Source organism: Harmonia axyridis, chromosome 1 (assembly GCF_914767665.1).
Source record: "Harmonia axyridis chromosome 1, icHarAxyr1.1, whole genome shotgun sequence".
Classification (NCBI taxonomy): domain Eukaryota; kingdom Metazoa; phylum Arthropoda; class Insecta; order Coleoptera; family Coccinellidae; genus Harmonia; species Harmonia axyridis.
Window position 1 is genome coordinate 7,746,101 of NC_059501.1, and position 26,805 is coordinate 7,772,905.

Consider the following 26,805-nt stretch of genomic DNA (forward strand, 5'->3'; position numbering starts at 1 on the left):
TGAGACAATGTTCGTAGAATGTTCATGGTATTCATACAGGAGCCTTTGATTTTCTTGATATGAAGTGACCACGTTAGTTTCTGGTCAAATGTCATTCCGAGATAGTCTAGGTGATCAACGAGTTCTATGGGTGCATCGTATATCGTTAATTGTGGTAGGACTGTAGGTTGTCTTCTAGTAAACTTGATTAGTTTAGATTTAGAAGGAGAGAAATTGAATCCTATTGTCTTAGCCCATGAGGTGATGCTATTCAGAGCCCGTTGCAAAAGTTTACATGTACTTTTGGTACTTTTGCCCGAGCAGAAGAGAAGCAGGTCATCGGCGTATAAAATGAATTTGATTGGGGCCTCAATAACGGTACAGATATCATTGATGGCTAGTATAAATAGCGTTGTGCTCAACACTGAGCCTTGCGGAATGCCGTTATGGGTGACAAAAGAGTCGGAGGACTTGCCATTTACTAACACCTTGAAACTTCTATCGGTCAGAAAGTTCTCCAGAAAACAGTAAACATTTCCGTCAAGTTTGATATCATGTAGTTTGTTCAAAATCGCTTCTCGACTTGTAGTGTCAAAGGCACTATCGATGTCTATTAATGCAGCTATAAGGTCTTGTTGGTTTGCAAATGCGTGAGCTATTTCTGTTTGAAGTATGACGAGGTTATCTGTTGTGCTGCGGTTTTGTCTGAAGCCTGATTGGGCGGGATGTAAGAGATTGCATTTTTCCAGATACCAAATCAGTCTCCTATTGACCATCTTCTCAAGAACTTTGCACAGTGTACAGGTCAATGAAATTGGTCGGAATACATTAGGAGTAGGTTTTGATTTGCCTGGTTTTTTAATTGGTATGATGTGTGATTGTTGCCACTGTTTGGGGAATTGATGACTTGTCCAGATATTATTGTACAATTTCAGTAGTTTTGGCAGTGTCTCATCCTTCAGTTTTTTTAGGAATATCATTGGAATTTCGTCCGGGCCTGCTGCAGTGTTCCTCATAGAGGAAAGGGCTAATTTAAGTTCTTGTAAGGTGAAGGGATGATTGATAGTCTTTTCAGATTGTCCTATATTCATCGCTTGTTTCTTGGGGCGTTGTGGAATATCTTGATTAACTGTTTTTTCAAAATAATGTTTAGCCAACGTATTTGCTATGTCTTGACTCTTAGTGATGGGTTCGTCTTTCTCGTCAAGGATGGAAGGAATGTTGTAGGTTGTATTCTGACCTTTTATTTGTTTTATTTTGGTCCAAACTTGAGCAGGTGTTGTATTCGGAGAGATTGAAGATACAAAATTCATCCAAGATTTTCGTTTGCTTTCCTTAAGAATTCTCCTAGAGACTGCCTTGAGTTTTTTGAAATTTACCAAGTCTTCTTGATGTTGTGTTCTTCTGTAACGGTTCAGTGCACTTTTACATTGTTTTACGGCGAGTTTGCACGCTTCATTCCACCATGGGACTATCTTCTTGTTTGTTTTTATTGTGATTCGTCCGATATGTTCTTCCGCTGCTGAGATTAAGATGTTTGTGAATTGGTGGACAGCTTGATTTATGTTATTCATGAATTCTGCAGCTGTAACTTGAGAGTTCACCTCTTCCGCGTAGGAATCCCAGTCAGCACTGGTCATTCTCCACTTTATAACGTTATCTGAGGGGTTGGAAATGCTATCTGTTATAACAATGGGAAAATGATCGCTATCATATAGACTGTCCAGAGTGGTCCAGGAGAGATGAGTCGCTGTAGTAGGATCACACAAAGAGAGGTCAATAGATGAAAATTTCCCGGTTGATACATCGAAATATGTGTTTTCTCCCGTATTAACTATGTTGAGGTCGAGATCTGATATCACATCTGCAACCACTCTTCCTTTACCAAATGTTGTTTCTGAGCCCCATGCCGTATTGTGAGCATTGAAGTCGCCTACCATGATGAAAGGGGTAGGCAATTGGTTCACGAGATCTGTTAGTTCGGAGTAAGAGAGGTTGTGATTCGGCGGAATATAAACGTTGCAAACAGTAATTTTTTTGGGGCACCAGGTAGTGACGGCTACGGCCTCGAGAGGGGTATGTAGGTTGATTTCTCTGTGGTAAATTTCTGTTGAGATGAATATAGTTGCACCACCGCTAGCTCTGGTGTTTGTTCTTCTGATGAAGTGATGACCTGAATAGTTTTTTAGGTAAGGATTATGACTGGTTTTGAAATTCGTCTCTTGCAGGCATAGAATGTCAGGAAGAGTATCGGAGACAAGTTGTTGAATCCGTTCTAGTCGTGGGTAAAACCCTTTGCAATTCCATTGTATTAATTTGAAGGTGGGTGGTTATTATTGGTAGTGTGTAGATATTTGGGAAGAACTGTCAGAAGGGTCGTCGTCTTCTGTAGTTATGTCAAGGCTATTGAGACTTTCAACTTCAATCTCTTCATCCTTAAGTTTTTCTTTGATTTTCTTTGAAATTCTGGTGATTCTGTTTTTGCTTGCTCTTTCTACGTATGGGTAAATATTATGTAGGTCCTGTAGTAGTGCTTTTACATTCGTTGTGAATTTTTCAGCTTCGTTATAGGGTGAAGGGCTTCCATAAGAATTTTCTAGAAACGCAATTAGGTTATCATAGGGTATATGGAAGGATTCTGGGTTTTCTTGATAAGCAGTTGAAATTGCAGTTTTGGTGGAGTCGCTCAGGGCGTGGTCCTCAGGTACCTCTATTTTGCGCTTCTTCCTGACTCTTTTGTTATCGGGAATCCTTTTCGTTGGAGTTTGTGGGGGCGGCATGTAATTCTCACTTACAGGGTCAGACCCGGTGGTAGGTTCTTGTTGACTGGTTTGATCACTAGATGACAGGATCTCTGAGAGTCCTCTCTTGGGAGCAGGAATCTCACCCGCTTGTGGTATCGTAGAGGACGGATGATGAGCTTGAACATAGTTTGTTGGGGCTTGTGTTTGTGGTTGGGTGTTATGTACTTGAACTGTTTGAGGGTTAGGGCAGGTTGATGCTACGTGGCCAGTTTGGCGGCAAATAAAGCACTCCATTTTGTCTGTTGAAAGGAAAATCCTATATTCATTACCGTCGTATTGGACTAAGGTGGATGTTTGTAGTTCGTAATTCTCGTTAGGGGGGAAAATATATACTTGTCTTCGGAAACTGAGTATATGGGAGTACTCATCTCCAGGTATACCAGCTTTCAAGAATGAAACGGGGGAAGCCAATTGTAGTCCGATGTCAGTTAAGACTTCTGTTACGAGATCGTGTGGGATGCATGGTGAAATATTCGAAATCACAATCCTCTTTGTTGGTGAAACTAGCCTTCTTACATTCAAATTTGTGTCACCTATAGTCACAGTTGGGTGGGTTTTGATAAGTTGGTCTACTAGTTCTATATTGGCTAGGTATACGCAGATCCTGTTGTTAGATATTCTGGAAGCGAAACAGATATTTTTCGGTTGGATAATGTTACCTATAGCCTGGACGTAGTCGAATAGTTTCAGGTTGTCCTCCGCATGTAGCACTATAGCTTGTTCTCTTTTTGGAAAATTGATTTTTGGAATTGTTTTAGCAGCAGTTACGTAGGATTGGGAGCTCATTATATGTTCAGTGTTTTTCGACATTGTTGTATTGTGTTCAGTAGGGTTCATGGATGCCATGCTTAACACCCTTGTACTCAAGAGTGTTCGGTTTGAAGTTTGTATTTAGGTGTTAACTATCAGCGTATATGTAGTTTTATATACATCATAATGTATTATTGGTTGCCTATTAATAGGCAGTGAATAATCCGTTTATACTATCAGCCGTGTGTATATGCTGACAGAATAAAGTGGGAAAAAACTCGTTTGTTTACAAACGAAGTCGGGGTAGAAAGTCTCTCAAATTTTTGATAAGTAACTCAAAGTGAGTATCACTTACGTATACTATTATAGCACACTCGTTGATAACCACTTATTTCGTAATTAGGTACATTCAATTGGTAGCCACCAAAGAACGATGCAAACACCGTGGGTGTAGACTCGCGAATCCCAAGAAGTTTTGAACTTGCACCTATTGTTACTTTTGATGAAACTACTATATACATTTCTGTAGCATTCGTGATAATAGGATTTTGCATAAAAATATTTCATTCGGCGATTCATCAGATCACCAGAATTATAAAAAATTTATTATAAATAATTATATGGCAAATCCGTTCTTCTGCCATATCTTGTAGAACTAAATCGGGCGGGAATATTTCAGTTTCATAGTTAAATTTCATTATTATGTATACAGGGTCTTTCACGAGGAACTTCACCCATATTTATACGGGAAACTACTGAACGTATTTTCATGAAATTCAGCATTTATAAGTATTTCACGATGCTGATGAAATCTAAAATATTTTCAAGGCATGAGCACCTCCGGTTTTTCCGGAAATGACGTCAGCTTCCGTTTTTCAAATTAGAACACCATTTTTTTATTGCAGAAATAGATTCCTTAGAAAATTTCAAGTTATTTTGATGTAACATTTTTCAGTTTTGGTTGGAAAATTCTCTCTGAGCGGGAAAATTCGAAAAAAAAATCGAAAATAGAGCTCCGCTGAAACAAGAATAACTTCGAGGTTTTTGGATGGAAAATTTTCATTTTTGGGATTTTTCAAGATGTAAGATTGATGTATCCACTTTAAGAATCGAAATCGCGATTCATGATACAGGGGGTGAAAAAATCGCTTTCAAAGTTAGGGATGACAAAATCGTGAAAAATCAATTTTTTCAAATTAGAACCCCATTTTTTTATGGCAGATATTGAATCTACGTTAAAAAATAATGTGAGTGTATGCATCACACCCTTGCCCTAAAGTGGATATTTTCTGAGTTATTCACAAAAAACTGTTTTTCGTCTTGAATTTTCAGCTATTTCTTTTCCCTTCACGCCAAAAAGATGAAATTTTCAGGAACTGTTACTTAAACCATGTTTTAGATTTTACTACCCTAATATGCAAGAGAAAGTTACAGGTTGTTCCTAAATAGATGGCGAATTTTGATTCGAATTTGTATCGGTAACCTTTTTATTTCAACTAATCGGCCATCGGTTTATTTCGACCTCAGGAACCTTCGGAGTCAATGTCTCTTCCTGTATGAGCGCCCAAAATATCAAATAATTGCTCAAAAATATAAAATCATGAAAACTTGAATTGAAACCATGATATTATATGCGATATTTTTCAAACTGTTGAAGTAATTTCGAGATCATCAATTTCCATCCGATCTTTACCTGAATAACCTTTACTTAAAATCCATTTATTGTAATTTTGTTTCATATTTTGCGATATGAGTAGAAATGATGGAAGAAAATGTTATAATTAGTGATTAATGATTCATGTTCTATGAGGATGGTGAATGTCATAAACGTCTGTATAAAATTTACTCTATTTTATTAGAGAAGACATACGTGTAAATTACAACATATTAAACTATCAATTAAACAGTTAATACAATTAACGGAATGAAAGGAATCAATGTCAAATCATTAATACATCATAATCACTATCAACATCAATGTTCTCTTGTAATGTATAAATTAATTAATATGAATTGTTTTTTGTATATATGACTTTTCGATGATTTTTTCAAAATTGAGAAGAATTGAATAAACCCTCAACTTTATTCTCACAAAATTATTTTATATGAAATGAATTACAAACAAATAAAAGAAGAAGTTGATATTTTAGAAAAAAATCAATTGAAATCTTTGAATTAAATAACATTTCAGAAATTTTCAGGGTAGGTTTGGATTTTGAATTTAGCAGTTCTGTGAGTATGGCCGTTTGAAATTTTGTATTCTTATTATTTTTGCAACTGCAGATCAAGAAATTATTTGTTGATATGAGAAACCAATTCTAGCGTTGAAAATTTGGGAAGGATATTGGAAAAAATACTAAATACCGAGTATTTCCATGATCGCATATCGCATTAAGTTGGAAGTTGGCTATAAATAAAGGACATCCATTTCATCCTTTGTGCCAAATTTTGTGTTGAAAGTCAAAACCATAAGAAATTCAAGAAGTATATGAAAAAAAATATCTCCGTGCCATAAAACCGATGGTGTTAAAATTTCAGGATTTCATATGAAATATTAATTTCAAGACCTCTTTGCGAATTTTCAAGTCGATATCATCAGAACCATAGAAAAAGCAATGTGATATATTTTTCGTGTATATACAAAAAATAAACATTTCAAGCTACAAGCAAAATTGTTGATAGCCTTATCAGAACCATACAAAAATAACCAGAATACTGAGAAAAATTTAGTATAAACTGTCCTTGCTCTTTTTGTTGTGTTATTCGGTGTTATCTGTGTGGGGACTACTTAAGCTTGTTGTTGATGCTGTGGAGTAGTCATCATGTACCCTCCTGAAAATTGTAATTATTGTTGTAAGGGGTTCAATTTGCAAAGATTTCGATACTTATTAAACAGATTTCAAGAGAAGTTTTCACATTGATAAACTATCTTCACAGGAAGATTCAACGTTTAGTAGACAAATTTATTCAAAAAAGATAACTATTTATTCGGAAATTTTATCTATGATACAATTTGGCAGTTGATAATATATCAATAACGCTTGTTTGTAAACCATACCGTGACTTGGCGTTCAGACAGGTGAAGAGCTAAAGCTATACGTTTGTAACTTGACTTATCTAAATATTTGTTTTGATGAAATTGCTTCTCTGATTCGGATAACTAAACTCTCGAAAATAATATCCTTGGTTGTTTTGTACGATTTGTAGAATTTGTGGAATCAATTGATATTATCTGGGGGATGGTTTTTTGAGTTGGTCGTTCCTCCTTTGGGGTATTCATCATTTTGTATCGTGAAAATTGTTATATGGTTTGAATTGGCGAATTATTCTGTTTCATATTGTACATATTTCAAGGAGAGTTTTCAGATTTATTATCTCGCTATACCAGGCGCGGATCCAGGGGGGGGGGGTGAACTGGGGTAACGTTCCCCCCCCAAATGGCCCGGGCACCTCTTAAATTTTGCCGGCCCTCCTAGAATTTGACATACTAAGGCTCAAATAATTACAAGATCAGAAAAAATTTTACCTTCAATACATTTTGTGAAAACCCATATTAATGAACGGCAAAAAAATGACGTCCCAAAATGGCGGAAGGATTTTCAGTATTTTGAGAATCTGAAAGTTCCCCCCCCAAAAGTGGGGCCTGGATCCGCGCCTGCGCTATACAGGGTGATTCAACGTTTAGCCCAAGAAATTGTTATAGGCCACTCACAACTAGGTCACCCAGAAGTATTGGACATCGCAATGTTGAAGTACATTCCACTAGTTCATCAGATGGTAGCCCTATCTGAGCTTATAGTTGAGAGCGAAACTTAGAGATCAAATCAAACTCATCCCCAAGGATCATCGAGTTTTCAAAAATAGTCTACACCTCAGGGTGATAAACATAGATAGAGGGAGCATATGTCATTTTCAGTAAGTAAATTTTGTCTCCAACGTGAACTATCAAATTTGACAAGAAGCGCGAGTTATATATCTCGTTCTAAGACCATAACAACAAGATAAGCAGACTAAGGAACAGAAGATATGTGTAACCTGACCGCTTCTTGGAAGATGGCTAAGTCCGCAATTCTTACCAGCGACACGGACGCTTTATTTTATCTTAGTCTGTAATAAACATCTAATACAAACACTTGTATTTGACAATAAAATTCTATCGTAGAATTAACTGGTCATTTCAATTGTAATATTAAAGTTTTTAAAAACGATCTTGCTGGACCAAAAAACATAAGTCGCGCGGAAATGAAAACATATCAGTGATACGATATTTCACTAACTCGCGAGTTTCTGCACAAAAAACGCACTTCTTACGTCTCATAGGGAATCAATGGTTCATATTAAGTCAAAATATATTGAAATAAATACCTCAATATATCAGAAATTCAGAAAAAAAAACTTCAAGCGTTTCAAAAGACGTGAAACAAGGGACGCAAGGGAAGAAAATGTTGCCAAACCTTGGATTTCAGCAGGTAGGAAAAATATCGGATTCCAAGTATTCAAATTTGCATATTCAATCAGGAATCACTCAAATAAATATATTTCATTCAATATAATATACATTTATATTGATATAGTAAAATTGTAGATTTGAAAATATATCACAATCCGACAACGTAATTTAACCATGTTTGGACATGTAAAAATTGCGTATACTTCCTTTATCTCTGTTTATTACTTTATGGTCTACACAAACGCCAAAACGTGTGTTGCAAAAATATTAGAAATGAAATATTAATTTATAATATAAGTGCAGATGGCATTATAGTTTTCCCACGTAATGAATAAGTGGTAGAATGAGCCTTCTGTACGAGAATTATACATTATTTTCACTAATTCACTGAAAAATGTGGGTTGGCTGAACAGTTTTCTCTATCAAAAATTTGATCGAATATTTCCCTTCTGCCAAAAATTCTATGTGAATAGAATGCAATTATCGAAAATTACAGCGATAATATTATTGCATTGTAGGAAGCGAAATAGCACTGCGAAAATTGTTCTGTTCATAGATGCATAGTTTCTATGAATCTTACACAGTTCGAATCTATGGCATCTATGAAATCTATGTCACTTTGATAAGTTAACAGTTTATTCGGGAAATATTCCCCCGAATTACACTCGTGCATCAAAATGACCGGATAATTTCGCATTCCAGCGTGTTTTCTTTGAAAAACTGCATTCGGTCATTTTCATTTTTGGAGAAAAGGCCCTCCGCCTTCGGTGTCGGGCTCTGAAATGAAAATGAACTCATGCAGTTTTTATGACAACACGCTGTCATGCAAAATTATCGGTAATTTTGATGCACTTGTGCAATTACTTTCGATTAAGATGTCTAAAAACATGGTGAATGCATTCGTCAATTTTTGAAAGGAATGACATTCGACCAAATTGAAAATATTAGTTTTATTTCGTGGCGGCGCCGCAATGTCATACCTTTCATTTCGATCTTTATTCCTTTGATTTTGACAGGATACGTCAATTAAAACCCGATCCTAGCCAATCAGAAGCATAAACAAATATTCTCAAAATAGGAAAAACAAAAGCTAATCAGTCCATACACCAGATTTTTAGACATCTTGCTTACGATAATAGATAAATCCGTGACAGGAGAATTACAAGTACCAACAAAAAATAATAAAATATTACCATGAAATATGTGCGAATCTTCGATATTCTAGAACGATACTTTAAAATTTACCTTAACGTGTCTCAGCAACTAGGCCATTGACACATGGTACAAGATGTGGCAGAATGAACGGATTAGCCTCAGAATTAGCGAAATATTTACCCAAAGGCCTAATCCCGAAAGTTTCAGAGTTATGAATGATATAATACATATTTAATTCTGAAAAAGAGCCATATGTCCAGCTGGCTAAGTGCTAAAGACGTTTATTATGTTCAGTAGGTTCAGTAACTCAATTTTTTCAACTGCTTCATTAAGAAATAATATTATAGTAGATACATAGATGTATTAACTATCTGAAAGGTCTTACGTTAGTGAAACGTACCACAAATGGTATCAAAAAATGTAAATGAAATTTTTTAACTTGTGCAAAAAATTATGTTTCTCTCAGACCCCAAGAAGGATGGCAGGTATAGGTTCGATTCTCGATTATGATTGTTTTCAACAATTATTTGGATATTTTAGGAGAGAGGGGAAAATAATAAACCATCGTGTAAAATTGGGTGTTTTCTTCAAGTATAAAATTTTTTTTACATAAATAATTATTAAATATATATATATATCTTACAAAAATATAGAGCTATATACAATGATCTATACAATAATATTAATAATAATAAAATATTAAATGTTAAATAATTTAAACCATAATCAAGAACACAAGCATGATGTAGACATAGATGTAGATGTAGACACATTTATTTAGGAGAAACAACTGAAATTGCCATAATCAGATATCAACATTACTTTAAATGTTAGTATGTGATTATCACACGCACTGTATATCCCGCTAAAGCTATTACAAGTCGGTAATGGTAGTTTCACCGCTAAGTATAGGGTATGAGGTGTTCAAGTTTTGATCCAACCAATTGCTGTTATTGATAGCATTCAGAATTTGTTGTTCCTGGGATGTCAAATGGGACGAAATATCTTCTTCAACATGAACCATAGATCCATTCTGAAGATGAGCAATAGTTTGAGCGGAATTGTTCGGAATATAGCTTCCATGATAGTTTCTTCCAGGGTAGTATGGGGGATTTCCCATTTGGGGATATACAGGGGCTTCCGGGTAACAATCTGGGGCCCAATTATTGTATCCCCTGCCAATGTATTGATTCGGTCTTGGCAAATAAGGAATATGTTGATTCATTTGGGCGTAATCTGAGTATACTGGAGGCATCTTCATAGTATCATTGCATTTGGTCCTAAGTGGATTCTGTTGCGAGTCTGGAGAATTGGGATGACTAGTGGAAAGAGAGCCACCCTTGTTCTTCTGCTCCTTCTTGAACTTCATACGCCTCTTTGTGAACCAAATCCTGATTTGTCGTTCGGTCAGATTCAGAGCTCTCGCTAAATTAATGCATCTGGACTCACTTACATATTTGCTGGTGAAAAATTCCTTCTCCAGTTCCACCACCTGGTTGCTCGTATAAGGTGTCCTTGCCCTTTTTGTGGTTGTATTCGGTGTTATCTGTGTGGGGACTATTTGAGGTTGTTGCGGCTGCTGCTGTGGAGTCATCATGTACCCTCCTGAAAATTGTAATTATTGTTGTAAGGGTTCAATTTGCAAGGATTTCGATTCTTATTAAACAGATTTCGAGGGAAGTTTTCACATTGATAAACTATCTCCACAGGAAGATTCAACGTTTAGTAGACAAATTTATTCAAAAGAGATAACTATTTATTCGGAAATTTTACCTATGTTACAATTTGGCAGTTGATAATATATCAATAATTTATTGAAAAAACGATGTTTCACAGAGAAATTAGACGTATAATTGTGGATTGAGTCCAAAGGAGATCAGAAGTCGCTAGATTTTATAAAAGGGTATGCGAACGAGAATTTTTACAATAAAAACAAAACTCCAAGTGGCAATCACTCGAATAAATTCTTTACAATAACATTGTTAATGAAAAAGCTACTTGAAATAATCAAAAGAACTCATATTTAGTATTTCATTCGATTTTTCCTTAAAATCACGCTGAGAATACGCAGTAGGTATATTCAGTACCAAAAACAATTATAATCATGTGACCCATCGATGACAATTAATTATGTTTATTAATTTTAATAATTCAATCTAACGTGATATTTCTACTAATTTTAAATTCACTTTAACACGAAGTATTACCATAAACTTTTATATAGGTTTGGAAACATTTTTCACTATTTTTCGATATTTCTTATTCAATATTATTATGAAAACTAGGGATTCATGGTTTGACTTGATATTCAAGGTATTTGACTTGGGCTTGACTCGAAATCAACTCAAGTTCAAGTCAAGTAATAGTTTTTCAAGTAAAGTACTTGATAAATAAACAATTGACTTGACATTGGAAAACTACTTTTTGACTCGAACTTGAGTTGATTGCAAGTCAAGTAGCTCGAATATCAAGTCAATATCTCAAATATCAAGTCGAGCCGCGAATCCCTAATGGAAAGTTACACTTTTCAACAACGTTTCATGAAAAAGTAGCGATATTCTAAAATTCATCTACAAAAAGTTGTCTCTTTCGTGAATTTTATGAACTACAAAGAAATGTACAGAGACGGATTCAAGCAAATTTTGTTACTTGTAGGTTGGAGGTTATGATATCTATAAAACTACAAAATATTTTCAACCAAAATTTCTGACTCAATGTTATAACTTAGGTGATGAGTAAGCTTGAAGAATAAATATACTCCACTGTAAATTTTCATTGATTTCTATGTATAAATTTGAATAATTTGGAAAAGCGTCGACATAAAGGTTCATATATACAGGTATATTTATTATTTGAAGATATAGGTTTTAAAAAATTTTGGACTTTCATAGTAATAATTGATTACAATCTGATTTATAATGGTAGGTTGAATGATATTTTCTAGTGAAGAGATAACTGAATAAAATACCAAATTCAAAATATTGGGATCAGGTTAGATGTTAATCAAATATAAGAAAATTTAAAATTTGTAGGTAAATGATGATTTGTACTCACCACCTAATTGCCTGCCATCTCTGATATTATTGTATTCGTTCATCCTATATGTAGTCGACATGTTCCAATTGCCCGCCTGAAAAAAAGGAAAAAATATTATATGAAAAAAACTATAGAGAACGAAATCTTTTAAAATATCTTATATAATCTTTGAAATCATTTACCTGAAGCTGGTGAGAACTGTTACGATTGTAATCGTAATAGTCATCTAAGCTAACGTATTGTTCAGGATATTCACTACACATAGGGGTTATGGTTATCTGAGAGGGGGCAGTTGATAAACCGTTTCCTTGAATATCACTATATATCTCAGAATCACTGTATCCGTTTCTCTGTTGTATGTGTTGTTCTATCACTGGTGACTTTATCTGTCCATCTCCATTACACTGATTCCCCTGATCTATGGACACTAATGGCCACATCTCCTCAACGCCAGTTTTTTGCTCTTCGTGAACTACACTATTTACTTTATCTTCCATTCTTATTTACTTCTGTTACTTCACAAACACGAACTACGAAAAATCTGAAGAATAAATTTGTGGAAGTTAGCTGATGAGTTTGGGTACATAGAGTGGGGGGGGGGGAGCTGTCGACTAGAATTTTTTGGACCTATAGTAATTCGTTTATCCTGAAGTATAATGTGTCAAATTCGCATTTCAATGGAATTGTTTATTTTTGTCGATTATTCAATAGGATTCATTTGGATTTATCATTTGGCGGACTTCTATAAGTATTTCGCTATCATAGTTATCAGGTTTTTAACGCATTTAAGCACCTATGACACCTTCGCTTGTACCTATATACAGTACCTACTATAGAATTTGAAATAATAGGATTTTGAATAGAAATATTCCATCAGATGTCGAAAAAAAAATTGAAAAAATTTAGTTTTCGAAACTTCTATTCCACTGTCAAGTCAAGAAGTTTTGAAAGCTCATTTATGCGCCTATTGCACCTTGAGATATACCTATATTTAGTCCTAAAGAATTTGAAATAATAGGACTTTGAAATGAAAAAATTTCATGCAGTCTTTCATAAGCCGTCAAAATTTAAATTGAAAATATTCGTTTCTTGAAATTTCTATTCCGATTTCACTGACGTAAAGTCAAGAAGTTTTGAACTTGCACCTATTGTTACTTTTGATAAACTACTATATACAGTTCTGTAGCATTCGAAATAATAGGATTTTGCATAAAAATATTTCATTCGGCGATTCATCAGATCACCAGAATTATAAAAAATTTATTGTAAATAATTATATGGCAAATCCGTTCTTCTGCCATATCTTGTAGAACTAAATCGGGCGGGAATATTTCAGTTTCATAGTTAAATTTCATTATTATGTATATATTATGGTATTTTTAACTCTCCTGTCATGGATTTATCTATTATGGGTCAAAATTGTGATACAGAAAATCTTTCTGCAAAACAACATTTTTTGAGGCAAAAATCACTAAACGATATTCATGGAAATATTCCATTGATTTCGATAAGAAGTCAGTCTTGACGGAACTTTATGTTCGGAATACATTCATCATACCAATAAAAAATTATATTCCAAAATTATTTGCGAGATATAACTAATTATTATTTTTTTTTTTTTGATTTTCAAGAGATCATATCTTTTCAAGCGAGCAGAATCGAAAAAATGCTAAAGGAAAAAAGTGTTTATTTCGACCTCAGGAATCTTCGGAGTCAATGACTCATCCTGTATGAGCGCCCAAAATATCAAATAATTGCTCAAAAATATAAAATCATGAAAACTTGTATTGAAACCATGATATTATATGCGATATTTTTCGAACTGTTGAAGTAATTTCGAGATCATCAATTTCCATCCGATCTTTACCTGAATAACCTTTACTTCAAATCCATTTATTGTAATTTTGTTTCATATTTTGCGATATGAGTAGAAATGATGGAAGAAAATGTTATAATTAGTGATTAATGATTCATGTTCTATGAGGATGGTGAATGTCATAAACGTCTGTATAAAATTTACTCTATTTTATTAGAGAAGACATACGTGTAAATTACAACATATTAAACTATCAATTAAACAGTTAATACAATTGACGGAATAAAAAGAATCAATGTCAAATCATTAATAAATCATAATCATTATCAACATCAATGTTCTTTTGTAATGTATAAATTAATTAATATGAATTGTTTATTGTATACATGACTTTTCGATAATTTTTTCAAAATTGAGAAGAATTGAATAAACCCTCAACTTTATTCTCACAAAATTATTTTATATGAAATGAATTACAAACAAATAAAAGTAGAAGTTGATATTTTATAAAAAAATCAATTGAAATCTTTGAATTAAATAACATTTCAGAAATTTTCAGGGTAGGTTTGGATTTTGAATTTAGCAGTTCCGTGAGTATGGCCGTTTGAAATTTTGTATTCTTATTATTTTTGCAACTGCAGATTAAGAAATTGTTTGTTGATATGAGAAACCAATTCTAGCGTTGAAAATTTGGGAAGGATATTGGAAAAAATACTAAATACCGAGTATTTCCATGATCGCATATCGCATTAAGTTGGAAGTTGGCTATAAATAAAGGACATCCATTTCATCCTTTGTGCCAAATTTTGTGTTGAAAGTCAAAACCATAAGAAATTCAAGAAGTATATGAAAAAAAATATCTCCGTGCCATAAAACCGATGGTGTTAAAATTTCAGGATTTCATATGAAATATTAATTTCAAGACCTCTTTGCGAATTTTCAAGTCGATATCATCAGAACCATAGAAAAAGCAATGTGATATATTTTTCGTGTATATACAAAAAATAAACATTTCAAGCTACAAGCAAAATTGTTGATAGCTTTATCAGAACCATACAAAAATAACCAGATTACTGAGAAAAATTTAGTATAAGCTGTCCTTGCTCTTTTTGTTGTGTTATTCGGTGTTATCTGTGTGGGGACTACTTAAGCTTGTTGTTGATTCTGTGGAGTAGTCATCATGTACCCTCCTGAAAATTGTAATTATTTTTGTAAGGGGTTCAATTTGCAAAGATTCCGATACTTATTAAACAGATTTCAAGACAAGTTTTCACATTGATAAACTATCTTCACAGGAAGATTCAACGTTTAGTAGACAAATTTATTCAAAAGAGATAACTATTTATTCGGAAATTTTATCTATGATACAATTTGGCAGTTGATAATATATCAATAACGCTTGTTTGTAAACCATACCGTGACTTGGCGTTCAGACAGGTGTAGAGCTAAAGCTATACGTTTGTAACTTGACTTATCTAAATATTTGTTTAGATGAAATTGCTTCTCTGATTCGGATAACTGAACTCTCGAAAATAATATCCTTGGTTGTTTTGTACGATTTGTAGAATTTGTGGAATCAATTGATATTATCTGGGGGATGGTTTCTTGAGTTGGTCGTTCCTCCTTTGGGGTATTCATCATTTTGTATCGTGAAAATTGTTATATGGTTTGAATTGGCGAATTATTCTGTTTCATATTGTACATATTTCAAGAGGAGTTTTCAGATTTATTATCTCGCTATACAGGGTGATTCAACGATTATCCCAAGAAATTGTTATAGGCCACTCACAACTAGGTCACCCAGAAGTATTGGACATCGCAATGTTGAAGAACATTCCACTAGTTCATCAGATGGTAGCCCTATCTGAGCTTATCGTTGAGAGCGAGATTTAGAGCTCAAAACAAACTCATCCCCAACTATCATCGAGTTTTCAAAAATAGTCTACACCTCAGGGTGATAAACATAGATAGAGGGAGCATATGTCATTTTCAGTAAGTAAATTTTGTCCCCAACATGAACTATCAAATTTGACAAGAAGCGCGCGGAAATGAAATCATATCAGTGATACGATATTTCACTAACTCGCGAGTTTCTGCACAAAAAACGCACTTCTTACGTCTCATAGGGAATCAATGGTTCATATTAAGTCAAAATATATTGAAATGAATACCTCAATATATCAGAAAAAAATTCTAATTCTATTCCCAAAAATGATGTAGTTGTGGTGATGGGAGATTTCAATTCAAAAATTGGTAAGGGTCCTGAAGCAGAACTTGTAGGGCCACATGGTCTGGGTAAGAGAAACGAAAGAGGAGAGCTTCTGAACAATTTCGTCGAGGAACACCAATTCGTTGTGCTAAACACATTCTTCAAGTTACATCCAAGGAGATTATATACATGGAAATCGCCTGCAGATACCCCTCATAGGGTAGTTAGAAACCAAATCGATTTTATGCTCATCAACAAACGTTTTCGTAATAGCTGCTTGTGGGCAAAGACCTTTCCTGGGGCAGATATCGGCTCTGACCATCATCCGTTGATCGGTGGCTTCAAGCTTAAATTGAAAAAAGTTGAAAAGAAAAAGATTCAGATAAACTACAACATGAGACTTCTGAAAGATGAGGAAATAAAGGAACGAGTTAAGTGTGACTTGAACCAAATAATATCTCAAGTGAATCAGAGTGAAGCAATAGAGGAGGAGTTGGAAACTTTCGGAGCTGCCATGACAACATGTGGAAAGCAGTTTCTCAGAGCTGAGCGAGAAAAACGGGACAAACCATGGATGACCGGCCATATATTAAATTTAATGGATAAGAGAAGAATGGCAAAATCAAATCTGGCGGATTATAATGGTATTAATAGAGAGATCAGAAGAGAAATAGGAAAAGCAAAGGAAAATTGGCTCGATGAAAAATGCGAAGAGATTGAGGAACTTGAGAGGAAACACGACAATTTCAACCTTCATAGGAAGGTAAGGGAAGCAGCCGGAATAATAATAATAATAATCGTTTTATTTCTTAAAGCAAATTTACAATTGTGCGGTAAGAGTGACGTCATAAATTTAATTCACATAATGAAATTACAATGAAACATACTTCTAAAGACGAAAATAAACCTCAAATTTCTCAATTATTTGTGTAGTCTGCACACTCCTTAAAACTTTTGAATGTTGTATGGTTCGCAGATTATCAGGAAATCAGCTAGCTCTTCTTTAACTCCAGTCCATTAAGGGAAGTTTATAACGATTGAATATTTAGATGTGTCAATGTTAAGTTTTGTTTCTTTTCAATTTTTGTATCTTTAGTCTTTGTATTTTTGGTTGGGGTGTGTAGTTCAGACAGTTGTGTTTTTTTTCTTATAAAAAATCCTTACCTTGCTGAGTAAGTTCTTTGTGTTTGGAAAAACTAAATCTTTTTATACCAACCCCTGAGGGCCAAAATTCTGGTTTGTACATCTCATTTTTTTTAGCTATTGGAGCTGTTAACACAAATCTCTTCAGGCTGTTCTCTTCAGATGGAATTTCTTTTACCATAATTGTTTGTTTATCAAACCCTTCCTTCGTTAATATATAATCTTCGATCATATTGGTAGTTGTATTTCTTTTTACTCTGTATATGTATAGCCAAACTTTCCTTTCTTGTCCAGAAAATCCTTTACTTTGTTGTCCAGTTCCAATATTCTTTTCAGGGTTTTTGAATCGTCTTTTCTTTCCACGATTGACTTCCTTGAAATCCTCTTCTTGCTTTCGTCCTGTATTAGGGTGTTTTGTTATTTCAGCGATGTTTTCCTTTTGATAACCCATTGTTGTTGTTTGTTTATCGTCCAAGAATGACATATCATCAGAATTCTGTGGTCTGGGCGATTTAAGGTTAGCTGGTGCTGCCATCTTCTGAACAGTAGCAGAAGTAACCTTCGCATAGGAAGAGGTTTCTTTATCATTTTCTTGGGCTTTTTCAGTTGTTCTGTCATTGTGAACTAAAATTGGTGAGACTTTTTTTTGAATGTTTACTTGCGTTTTTGTTGATTTTTGACTTTTTCCTTCCATATATTGTACTTTTTCCAGTAATAAACAACTATTTTGTTTCAGGATGTTGTTTTTATCTCTTGTCTCTTCTAGTAACTCTTGTAAATACTTAAGTTGTAAAATTAAATTATCTGTTTTCTCTGCACTTCTTGGATTTTCTTGTTTTTGTTCATCTTGTTTATTCAAATCTTCATTCAGTTGAATTTTCTTCCTGAATTCTTTAACAAAGTTAATTAATGTTCCATTTGTCACATATTCAGGTAATGTAGCACTCATTATTAAATCTACGAGTTCATTTTTTCGTAATTTATTTAGCTCGGCTGCCACGACATCCGCACTCTCCGGCATCTTGACACACACTCAATATACAAACATCGAACGTCATCAGAATTGGTGGACGGAGACGGACTGTGGGTCACAGATAAACAGAAAACCGTCGAAATGTGGAAACAGTACCTAAAGGAGCTCTTTGAAGATGAAAGACCTGACATACACTTGCACAGCTATGATACTGGCCCATCCATAACCGAAGAAGAAACTAGAAAAGCTTTAAGCTCAATGAAAGATGGTAAGGCTCCTGGCCAGACGGGGTGCATGTAGAGATTTTAAAACTGTTGGATGATAATAATATAAAAAGACTTACCAGAATATTCAACAGGATATATGATACTGGCGTCATTCCAACTGAGTGGCTCAAATCCACATTCATCGGCATTCCTAAGAAGACATCACCTAGAACATGCGGCGACTACCGAACAATTAGCCTCATGAGCCATTTGCTGAAGTCTTTTTTGAAAATTATTCACCAGAGGATATTACGTGTTATGTGAGGAAAACATGGGCGATACACAGTTCGGGTTCCGACGTGCTACAGGTACTCGGGAGGCTCTTTTTTGTTCCCAGGTGCTGTTTCAGAGATGTAGAGATGTGAATGCAGACATATATGCCTGTTTCATAGATTACCAAAAGGCGTTTGATAGAGTGAAACATCAAAGGTTAGTTGAGATATTGAAGAAGATAGGAATAGATGATGAAGATCTACGCATCATTAAGAATCTATATTGGGAGCAGATAGCAAAGATCACCTTTAAAGGTGAAATGTCTGACAATATCCGCATAAAACGTGGCGTAAGACAGGGCTGCATTCTGTCACCATTGCTGTTTAATGTATATGCTGAAGAGATTCTCAGTACTGCGCTTCGTGACGTTTCGAGTGGTATCAGTGTGAACGGAAGAAAACTGAATAATATAAGATACGCAGATGACACCGTATTATGTTGCGATAATCTCTCGGATCTGCAAGGGCTTGTGAACAGATTGGTCCGGATAAGTCAGGAGTTTGGTATATCTATTAACATCAAAAAAACGAAGTTCATGATAGTCAGCAAAAATTCCACATTACAAGGACAATTTTACATCGACAACAGAATGGTAGAGAGAGTCAAAACAATTTCGTACCTCGGCACTACGCTGAATGATGAATGGGATCATTCGAGGGAAATACGCTGTAGAATTGAAAAGGCAAGAGCAGCTTTCATTAAAATGAAAACACTTTTCACGAATCACGACCTGAACAAGAAGACCAAAATACGACTTCTGAAGTGCTATGTCTTTCCTGTGCTTCTGTATGGGGTGGAGTCATGGACGCTTACTGAAGCTTCGTGTAAGAGGCTTGAAGCATTCGAGATGTGGCTCTACAGAAGAATACTCCGAATCAGTTGGACAGAGCACATGACCAATGAGAGGGTGCTAATATTAGTCAACAAGAAAACTGAAATTGTTGACACCGTGAAGAGGAGGAAACTGGAGATCTTGGGCCACATCATGCGGAATGAACAAAGATACGGCCTTCTCCAGCTAATACTACAAGGAAAGGTTGAGGAAAAGAGAGGTCCCGACAGGAGGAGAATTTCGTGGCTCAGAAATTTGAGAGTCTGGTTCTCGGAAACAACAATTGGACTGTTTCGTGCAGCAGTTAATAAGGTCACAATAGCCAGAATGGTCTCCAATATCCGATAACGGATTGGCACTATCAAGAAGAAGATATCAGAAAAACTTCAAGCGTGTCGAAAGACGTGAAACAAGGGACGCAAGGTAAGCAAATGTTGCCAAACCTTGGATTTCAGCAGGTAGGAAAAATATCGGATTCCAAGTATTCAAATTTGCATATTGAATCAGGAATCACTCAAATAAATATATTTCATTCAATATAATATACATTTATATTGATATAGTAAAATTGTAGATTCGAAAATATATCACAATCCGACAACGTAATCTAACCATGTTGGGGCATGTAAAAATTGCGTATACTTCCTCTATCTCTGTTTATTACTTTATGGTCTACACAAACGCCAAAACGTGTGTTGCAAAAATATTAGAAATAAAATATTAATTTATAATATAAGTGCAGATGGCATTATAATTTTTCCACGAATGAATAAGTGGTAGAATGATCCTTCTGTACAAGAATTATACATTATTTTCTCTAATTCACTGAAAAATGTGGGTTGGCTGAACAGTTTTCTCTATCAAAAATTTGATCGAATATTTCCCTTCTGTCAAAAATTCTATGTACATAGAATGCAATTATCGAAAATTACAGCGATAATTGCATTGTAGGAAGCGAAATAGTACTGCGATAATTGTTCTGTTCATAGATGCATAGTTTCTATGAATCTTACACAGATCGAATCTATGGCATCTATGTCACTTTGATAAGTTAACAGTTTATTCGGGAAATATTCCCCCGAATTACACTCGTGCATCAAAATGACCGGATAATTTCGCATTCCAGCGTGTTTTCTTTGAAAAACTACATTCGGTCATTTTCATTTTTGGAGAAAGAGCCCTCCACCTTCGGTGTCGGGCTCTGAAATGAAAATGAACTCATGCAGTTTTTATGACAACACGCTGTCAAGCAAAATTATCGGTAATTTTGATGCACTTGTGCAGTTACTTACGATTAAGATGTCTAAAAACATGGTGAATGCACTCGTCAATTTTTGAATGGAATGACATTCGACCAAATTGAAAATATTTGTTTTATTCCGTGGCGGCAACGGAATTTTATACCTTTCATTTCGATCTTTATTCCTTTGATTTTGACAGGCTACGTCAATTGAAACCCGATCCTAGCCAATCATAAGCTTAAACTAAGATGGTGTGTCTACTTATAGCTGTAAAACTTTCAGACAAAACGGTGGATTTTTCGGATTTATACCTACTTGATTTCGAGGGATCGCGGGCTTTTCAGATGGCGCTTACATCGTTTACATTTGACATTTCTCGACTCTTGTGAAACAAGGGCGTAGATCTTTTTTTTCTTGGGGAGAGATAATCGAAAAAAAATTTTTGACGACAACTTTTATTCATATCTGTAATGTTAGAAAAAGAAGTTTGATAATGAAGTTTGAACCAAATTACTCGAAATAATTTTTGTTGTTACTAACTCAGTTGTGCTTACCTTGTTCTCAAATAAGAGTTACGAAGGAAAATGAGAAATTACTTGGATAATTTTAAGAAAAAAAAGTTTCATGAATATGAGCCCACAAAGGCTTCGCTTTCAATATACAGGTTGTTTCTAGTGTGTCGTACAGTTTATCAAATATTTATTAATCTTCGCTACAGATTAGGTAAATAAATACCAAAACTTATAATTAATGCATTCATTAGAGCTTACTACTAGCTGGATCTTCATAATAATTTGGATTTTCCTGAGGATTACTAGAGATTTTTCTCGAAATCGATAGCAGATACGACAAAACTATAACAAACCAAAAAGTATAGTACTGGACCAGAGTTTTTTTTCTACATTTTTCTAAACTAACAGCCATTCACCAAAAAAAAAGCAGGCATCCTTCTAGAAAATATATCACCCTGTAGATTTGCATTCAAAATTAGCATATCACATAGTGAAAACTTCAAACTGGAATATCTATGGCCAATTCATATTAAATATCTTGTGAAGGGAATGTTATACGAGAAAATAACTTGAACTTCAACACATGTATCTCAAAACAAAATGTTTGGGGACTCATGCTATAGGACTTTTTTTCTTAAAATGATCCGGAAATCTGTCATTTTCATTTGTATCTCCAATTTAGGAGCACCGCGTTATTACCCCTAGTATCCCCCTATTTCTACGCTCTTGTCGTGAACTTTGAGTATAGAACAATAATATTTTATATTCTATGGTCTGTCATTATATTCCATTCATTTGAGTAAAAATTCGATATGAACTGAATTGTAATTTATTGTGAATGTTTGCAGTGTCTAAAATCAGTATTTCCTTTTTAAACGGCACCAGGCAGATGCGGGAATTCGAAAAATTTTAAAGAGCGCCACCTTACAGCACTCTGGTGAAGCACACCACCAAAGCAACAGGTGGGTCTCTCAAAAAGTCTGAAACAAAATCGAATCAGTAAACACACCAGGTATTCTATGCATCTTAGCTTAAACTAATATTCTCAAAATAGGTAAAACAAAAGCTAATCAGTCCATACACCAGGTTTTTAGACATCTTACTTACGATAATAGATAAATCCGTGACAGGAGAATTCCAAGTACCAACAAAAAATAATAAAATATAACCATGAAATATGTGCGAATCTTCGATATTCTAGAACGTTTTTTTTAAATTTACCTTAACGTGTCTCAGCAACTAGGCCATTGACACATGGTACAAGATGTGGCAGAATGAACGGATTAGCCTCATAATTAGCGAAATATTTATCGAAAGGCCTAATCCTGAAAGTTCCAGAGTTATGAATGATATAATACATATTAGTTTCTGAAAAAGAGCCATATGTCCTGCTGGCTAAGTGCTAAAGACGTTTATTATGTTCGGTAGGTTCAGTAACCCTATTTTTTCAACTGCATCAATAAGAAATAATATTATAGTGGATACGTAGATGTATTAACTATCTGAAAGGTCTTACGTTAGTGAAACGTACAACAAATCGTATCAAAAAATGTAAATGAAATTTTTTAACTTGTGCAAATAGTTATGTTTCTCTCATACACCAAGAAGGATGGCAGGCATAGGTTCGATTCTCGATTATGATTGTTTTCAACAATTATTTGGATATTTTAGGAGAGAGGGGAAAATAATAAAACATAGTGTAAAATTTGGTGTTTTCTTCAAGTATAAAATTTTTTTTACATAAATAATTATTAAATATATATATCTTACAAAAATATAGAGCTATATACAATGATACAATGACTGTTAAATAATTCAAACTATAATCAAGAACACAAGCATGATGTAGACACAGATGTAGATGTAGACACATTTATTTAGGAGAAACAACTGAAATTGCCATAATCAGATATCAACATTACTTTAAATGTTAGTATGTGATTATCACACGCACTGGCTATCCCGCTAAAGCTATTACAATTCGGTAATGGTAGTTTCACCGCTAAGTATAGGGTATGAGGTGTTCAAATTTTGATCCAACCAATTGCTGTTATCACCAGCATTCAGAATTTGTTGTTCCTGGGATGTCAATTGGGAAGAAATATCTTCTTCTTTAACATGAACCATAGATCCATTCTGAAGATGAGTAATATTTTGGGCGGAATTGTTCGGAATATAACTTCCATGATAGTTTCTTCCAGGGTAGTATGGGGGATTTCCCATTTGGGTATATACAGGAGCTTCCTGGTAACAATCTGGAGCCCAATTATTGTATCCCCTGCCAATGTATTGATTCGGTCTTGGCAAATAAGGAATATGTTGATTCATTTGGGCGTAATCTGAGTATACTGGAGGCATCTTCATAGTATCATTGCATTTGGTCCTAAGTGGGTTCTGTTGCGAGTCTGGAGAATTGGGATGACTAGCGGAAGGAGAGCCACCCTTGTTCTTCTGCTCCTTCTTGTACTTCATACGCCTGTTTTGGAACCAAATCTTAATTTGTCGTTCGGTCAGATTCAGAGCTCTCGCTAAATTAATGCGTCTGGGCCTGCATAAATATTTGTTGGTGAAAAATTCCTTCTCCAGTTCCACCAGCTGGTTGCTCGTATAAGCTGTCCTTGCTCTTTTTGTGGGGTTATTAGGTGTTATCTGTGTGGCTACTATTTGAGGTTGTTGTTGTTGCTGCTGCTGTGGAGTCATCATGTAGCCTGAAAATTTTAATTATTGTTGTAAGGGTTCAATTTGCAAGGATTTCGATTCTTATTAAACAGATTTCAAGAGAAGTTCCCACATTGATAAACTATCTTAACAGAAAGATTCAACGTTTAGTAGACAAATTTATTCAAAAGAGAAAACTCTTTATTCGGAAATTTTATCTATGTTATAATTTTGCAGTTGATAATATATCAATAATTTATTGAAAAAAAAAAAAGGTTTGAAAACGTTGTTTCACAGAGAAATGAGACGTATAATGGTGGATTGAGTCCAAAAGAGATTAGAAGTCGCTAGATTATATAAAAGGGTATGCGAACGAGAATTTTAAAAATATCCCCAACAAAACTGCAAGTGGCAATCACTCAAATAAATTCTTTACAATAGCATTGTTAATGAAAAAGCTACTTGAAATAATCAAAAGAACTTATATTAAGTATTATCTGTTCATTCGATTTTTCCTTAAAATTCACGCTGAGAATACGCAGTAGGTATATTTAGTACCAAAAACAATTATAATCATGTGACCCATCGATGACAATTGTTTATGTTTATTGATTTTAATTATTCAATCTAACGTGATATTTCTATCTACTAATTTTTAATTCACTTTTACACGAAGTATTACCATAAACTTTTATATAGGTACGGTTTGGCAACATTTTTCACTATTTTTCGATATTTCTTATTCAATTTTATCATGAAAAGTAGGGATTCACGGTTTAACTTGATATTCAAACTATTTGACTTGGGCTTGACCCGAAATCAACTCAAGTTCAAGTCAAGTAATAGTTTTTCAATGTCAAGTACTTGATAAATAAACAATTGACTTGACATTGGAAAACTACTTCTTGACTTGAAATTGAGTTGATTACAAGTCAAGTAGCTCGAATATCAAGGCAATATCTCAAATATCAAGTCAAGTCGCGAATCCCTAATGAAAAGTTACACTTTTCAACAACGTTTTATGAAAAAGTAGCGATATTCTAAAATTCATCTACAAAAAGTTGTCTCTTTCGTGAATTTTATGAACTACCAAGAAATGTACAGGGACGGATTGAAGCAAATTTTGTTACTTGTAGGTTGGAGGTTATGATATCTATAAAATTAGAAAATATTTTCAACCAAAATTTCTGACTCAATTTTATGACTTAGGTGATAAGTAAACTTTAAGAATAAATATACTCCACTGTAAATTTTCATTAATTTTTATGTATAAAGTTGAATAGTTTGGAAAAGCGTCGACATAAAGGTTCATATATAGACGGGTATATTTATTATTTGAAGATATAGGTTTTAAAAAATTTTGGACTTGGAAAATATTCCACTTTCATAGTAATAACTGATTTACAATCTGATTTATTATGGTAGGTTGAATGATATTTCTCTAGTGAAAAGATAACTGAATAAAATACCAAATTGGGATAAAGGTTTGATGTTAATCAAATATAAGATTATTTAAAATTTGTAGGTAAATGATGATTTGAACTTACCTAATTGCCTGTCATCTCTGATATTATTGTATTCGTTCATCCTATATGTAGTCATGTTCCAATTGCCCGCCTGAAAAAAAGGAAAAAATATTATTTGAAAAAAACTATAAAGGACAAAATCTTTTAAAATATCTCATATAATCTTTGAAATCATTTACCTGAAGCTGGTGAGAACTGTTACGATTGTAATCGTAATAGTCATCTAAGCTAACGTATTGTTCAGGATATTCACTACACATAGGGGTTATGGTTATCTGAGAGGGGGCAGTTGATAAACCGTTTCCTTGAATATCACTATATATCTCAGAATCACTGTATCCGTTTCTCTGTTGTATGTGTTGTTCTATCACTGGTGACTTTATCTGTCCATCACCATTACACTGATTCCCCTGATCTATGGACACTAATGGCTTCATCTCCTCAACGCCAGTTTTTTGCTCTTCGTGAACTACACTTTTTACTTTATCTTCCATTCTTATTTACTTCTGTTACTTCACAAACACGAACTACGAAAAATCTGAAGAATAAATTTGTCAATGTTAGCTGAGGTCTGCTCAACGATGACTGTTTTGGAAATGGTCTTAGCGTTATCAGTAATGTTGTTTTTATGGATATCCCCCTCTTAATGAGTTTGGGTACATAGAGTGGGGGGGGGGAGGGGCCGACTAGAATTTTTTGGACCTATAGTAATTCGTTTATCCTGAAGTATAATGTGTCAAATTCGCATTTCAATGGAATTGTTTATTTTTGTCGATTATTTAATAGGATTCATTTGGATTAATTATTTGGCGGACTTCTATAATTATTTCGCTATCATAGTTATCAGGTTTTTAACGCATTTAAGCACCTATGACACCTTCGCTTGTACCTATATACAGTACCTACTATAGAATTTGAAATAATAGGATTTTGAATAGAAATATTCCATCAGATGTCGAAAAAAAAGTTGAAAAAATTTAGTTTTCGAAACTTCTATTCCACTGACAAGTCAAGAAGTTTTAAAGCTCATTTATGCGCCTATTGCACCTTGTAATATACCTTCATTCAGTCCTGTAGACTTTGATATAATAGGATTTTAAATGGAAAGATTTCATGCAGTCATTCATAAGCCGTCAAATTATAAAATAAACATATGTATTTCCTGAAATTTCTATTTCGATT

The 26,805-nt window shown here is 34.3% G+C and overlaps 1 protein-coding gene across 12 annotated transcripts in view; it reads right to left on the reverse strand.

The window, feature by feature from the left end:
• Nucleotides 1–26,805, reverse strand: part of LOC123672945 (homeobox protein HOX3-like) — a 57,016-nt gene that overhangs the window by 17,816 nt on the left and 12,395 nt on the right. For 3 of the 12 annotated variants that reach the window (XM_045607499.1, XM_045607827.1, XM_045607421.1), the window contains exon 2: nucleotides 6,233–6,365. The exons of 1 other annotated variant lie outside the window; for it this stretch is intronic. Coding sequence is in view for 8 of the 11 variants with exons in the window: in XM_045607709.1 (XP_045463665.1) it covers nucleotides 10,013–10,743; nucleotides 12,193–12,268; nucleotides 12,357–12,671 (1,122 nt within the window). In the remaining 3 variants the exon portion in view is untranslated. Of the gene's footprint in view, nucleotides 1–6,232; nucleotides 6,366–9,902; nucleotides 10,744–12,192; nucleotides 12,269–12,356; nucleotides 12,716–15,047; nucleotides 15,181–23,164; nucleotides 24,148–25,644; nucleotides 25,715–25,802; nucleotides 26,162–26,805 lie in introns of those variants that run through there. 8 more of the 12 variants (XM_045607945.1, XM_045607709.1, XM_045607866.1 and 5 more) reach the window with 8 other exon arrangements.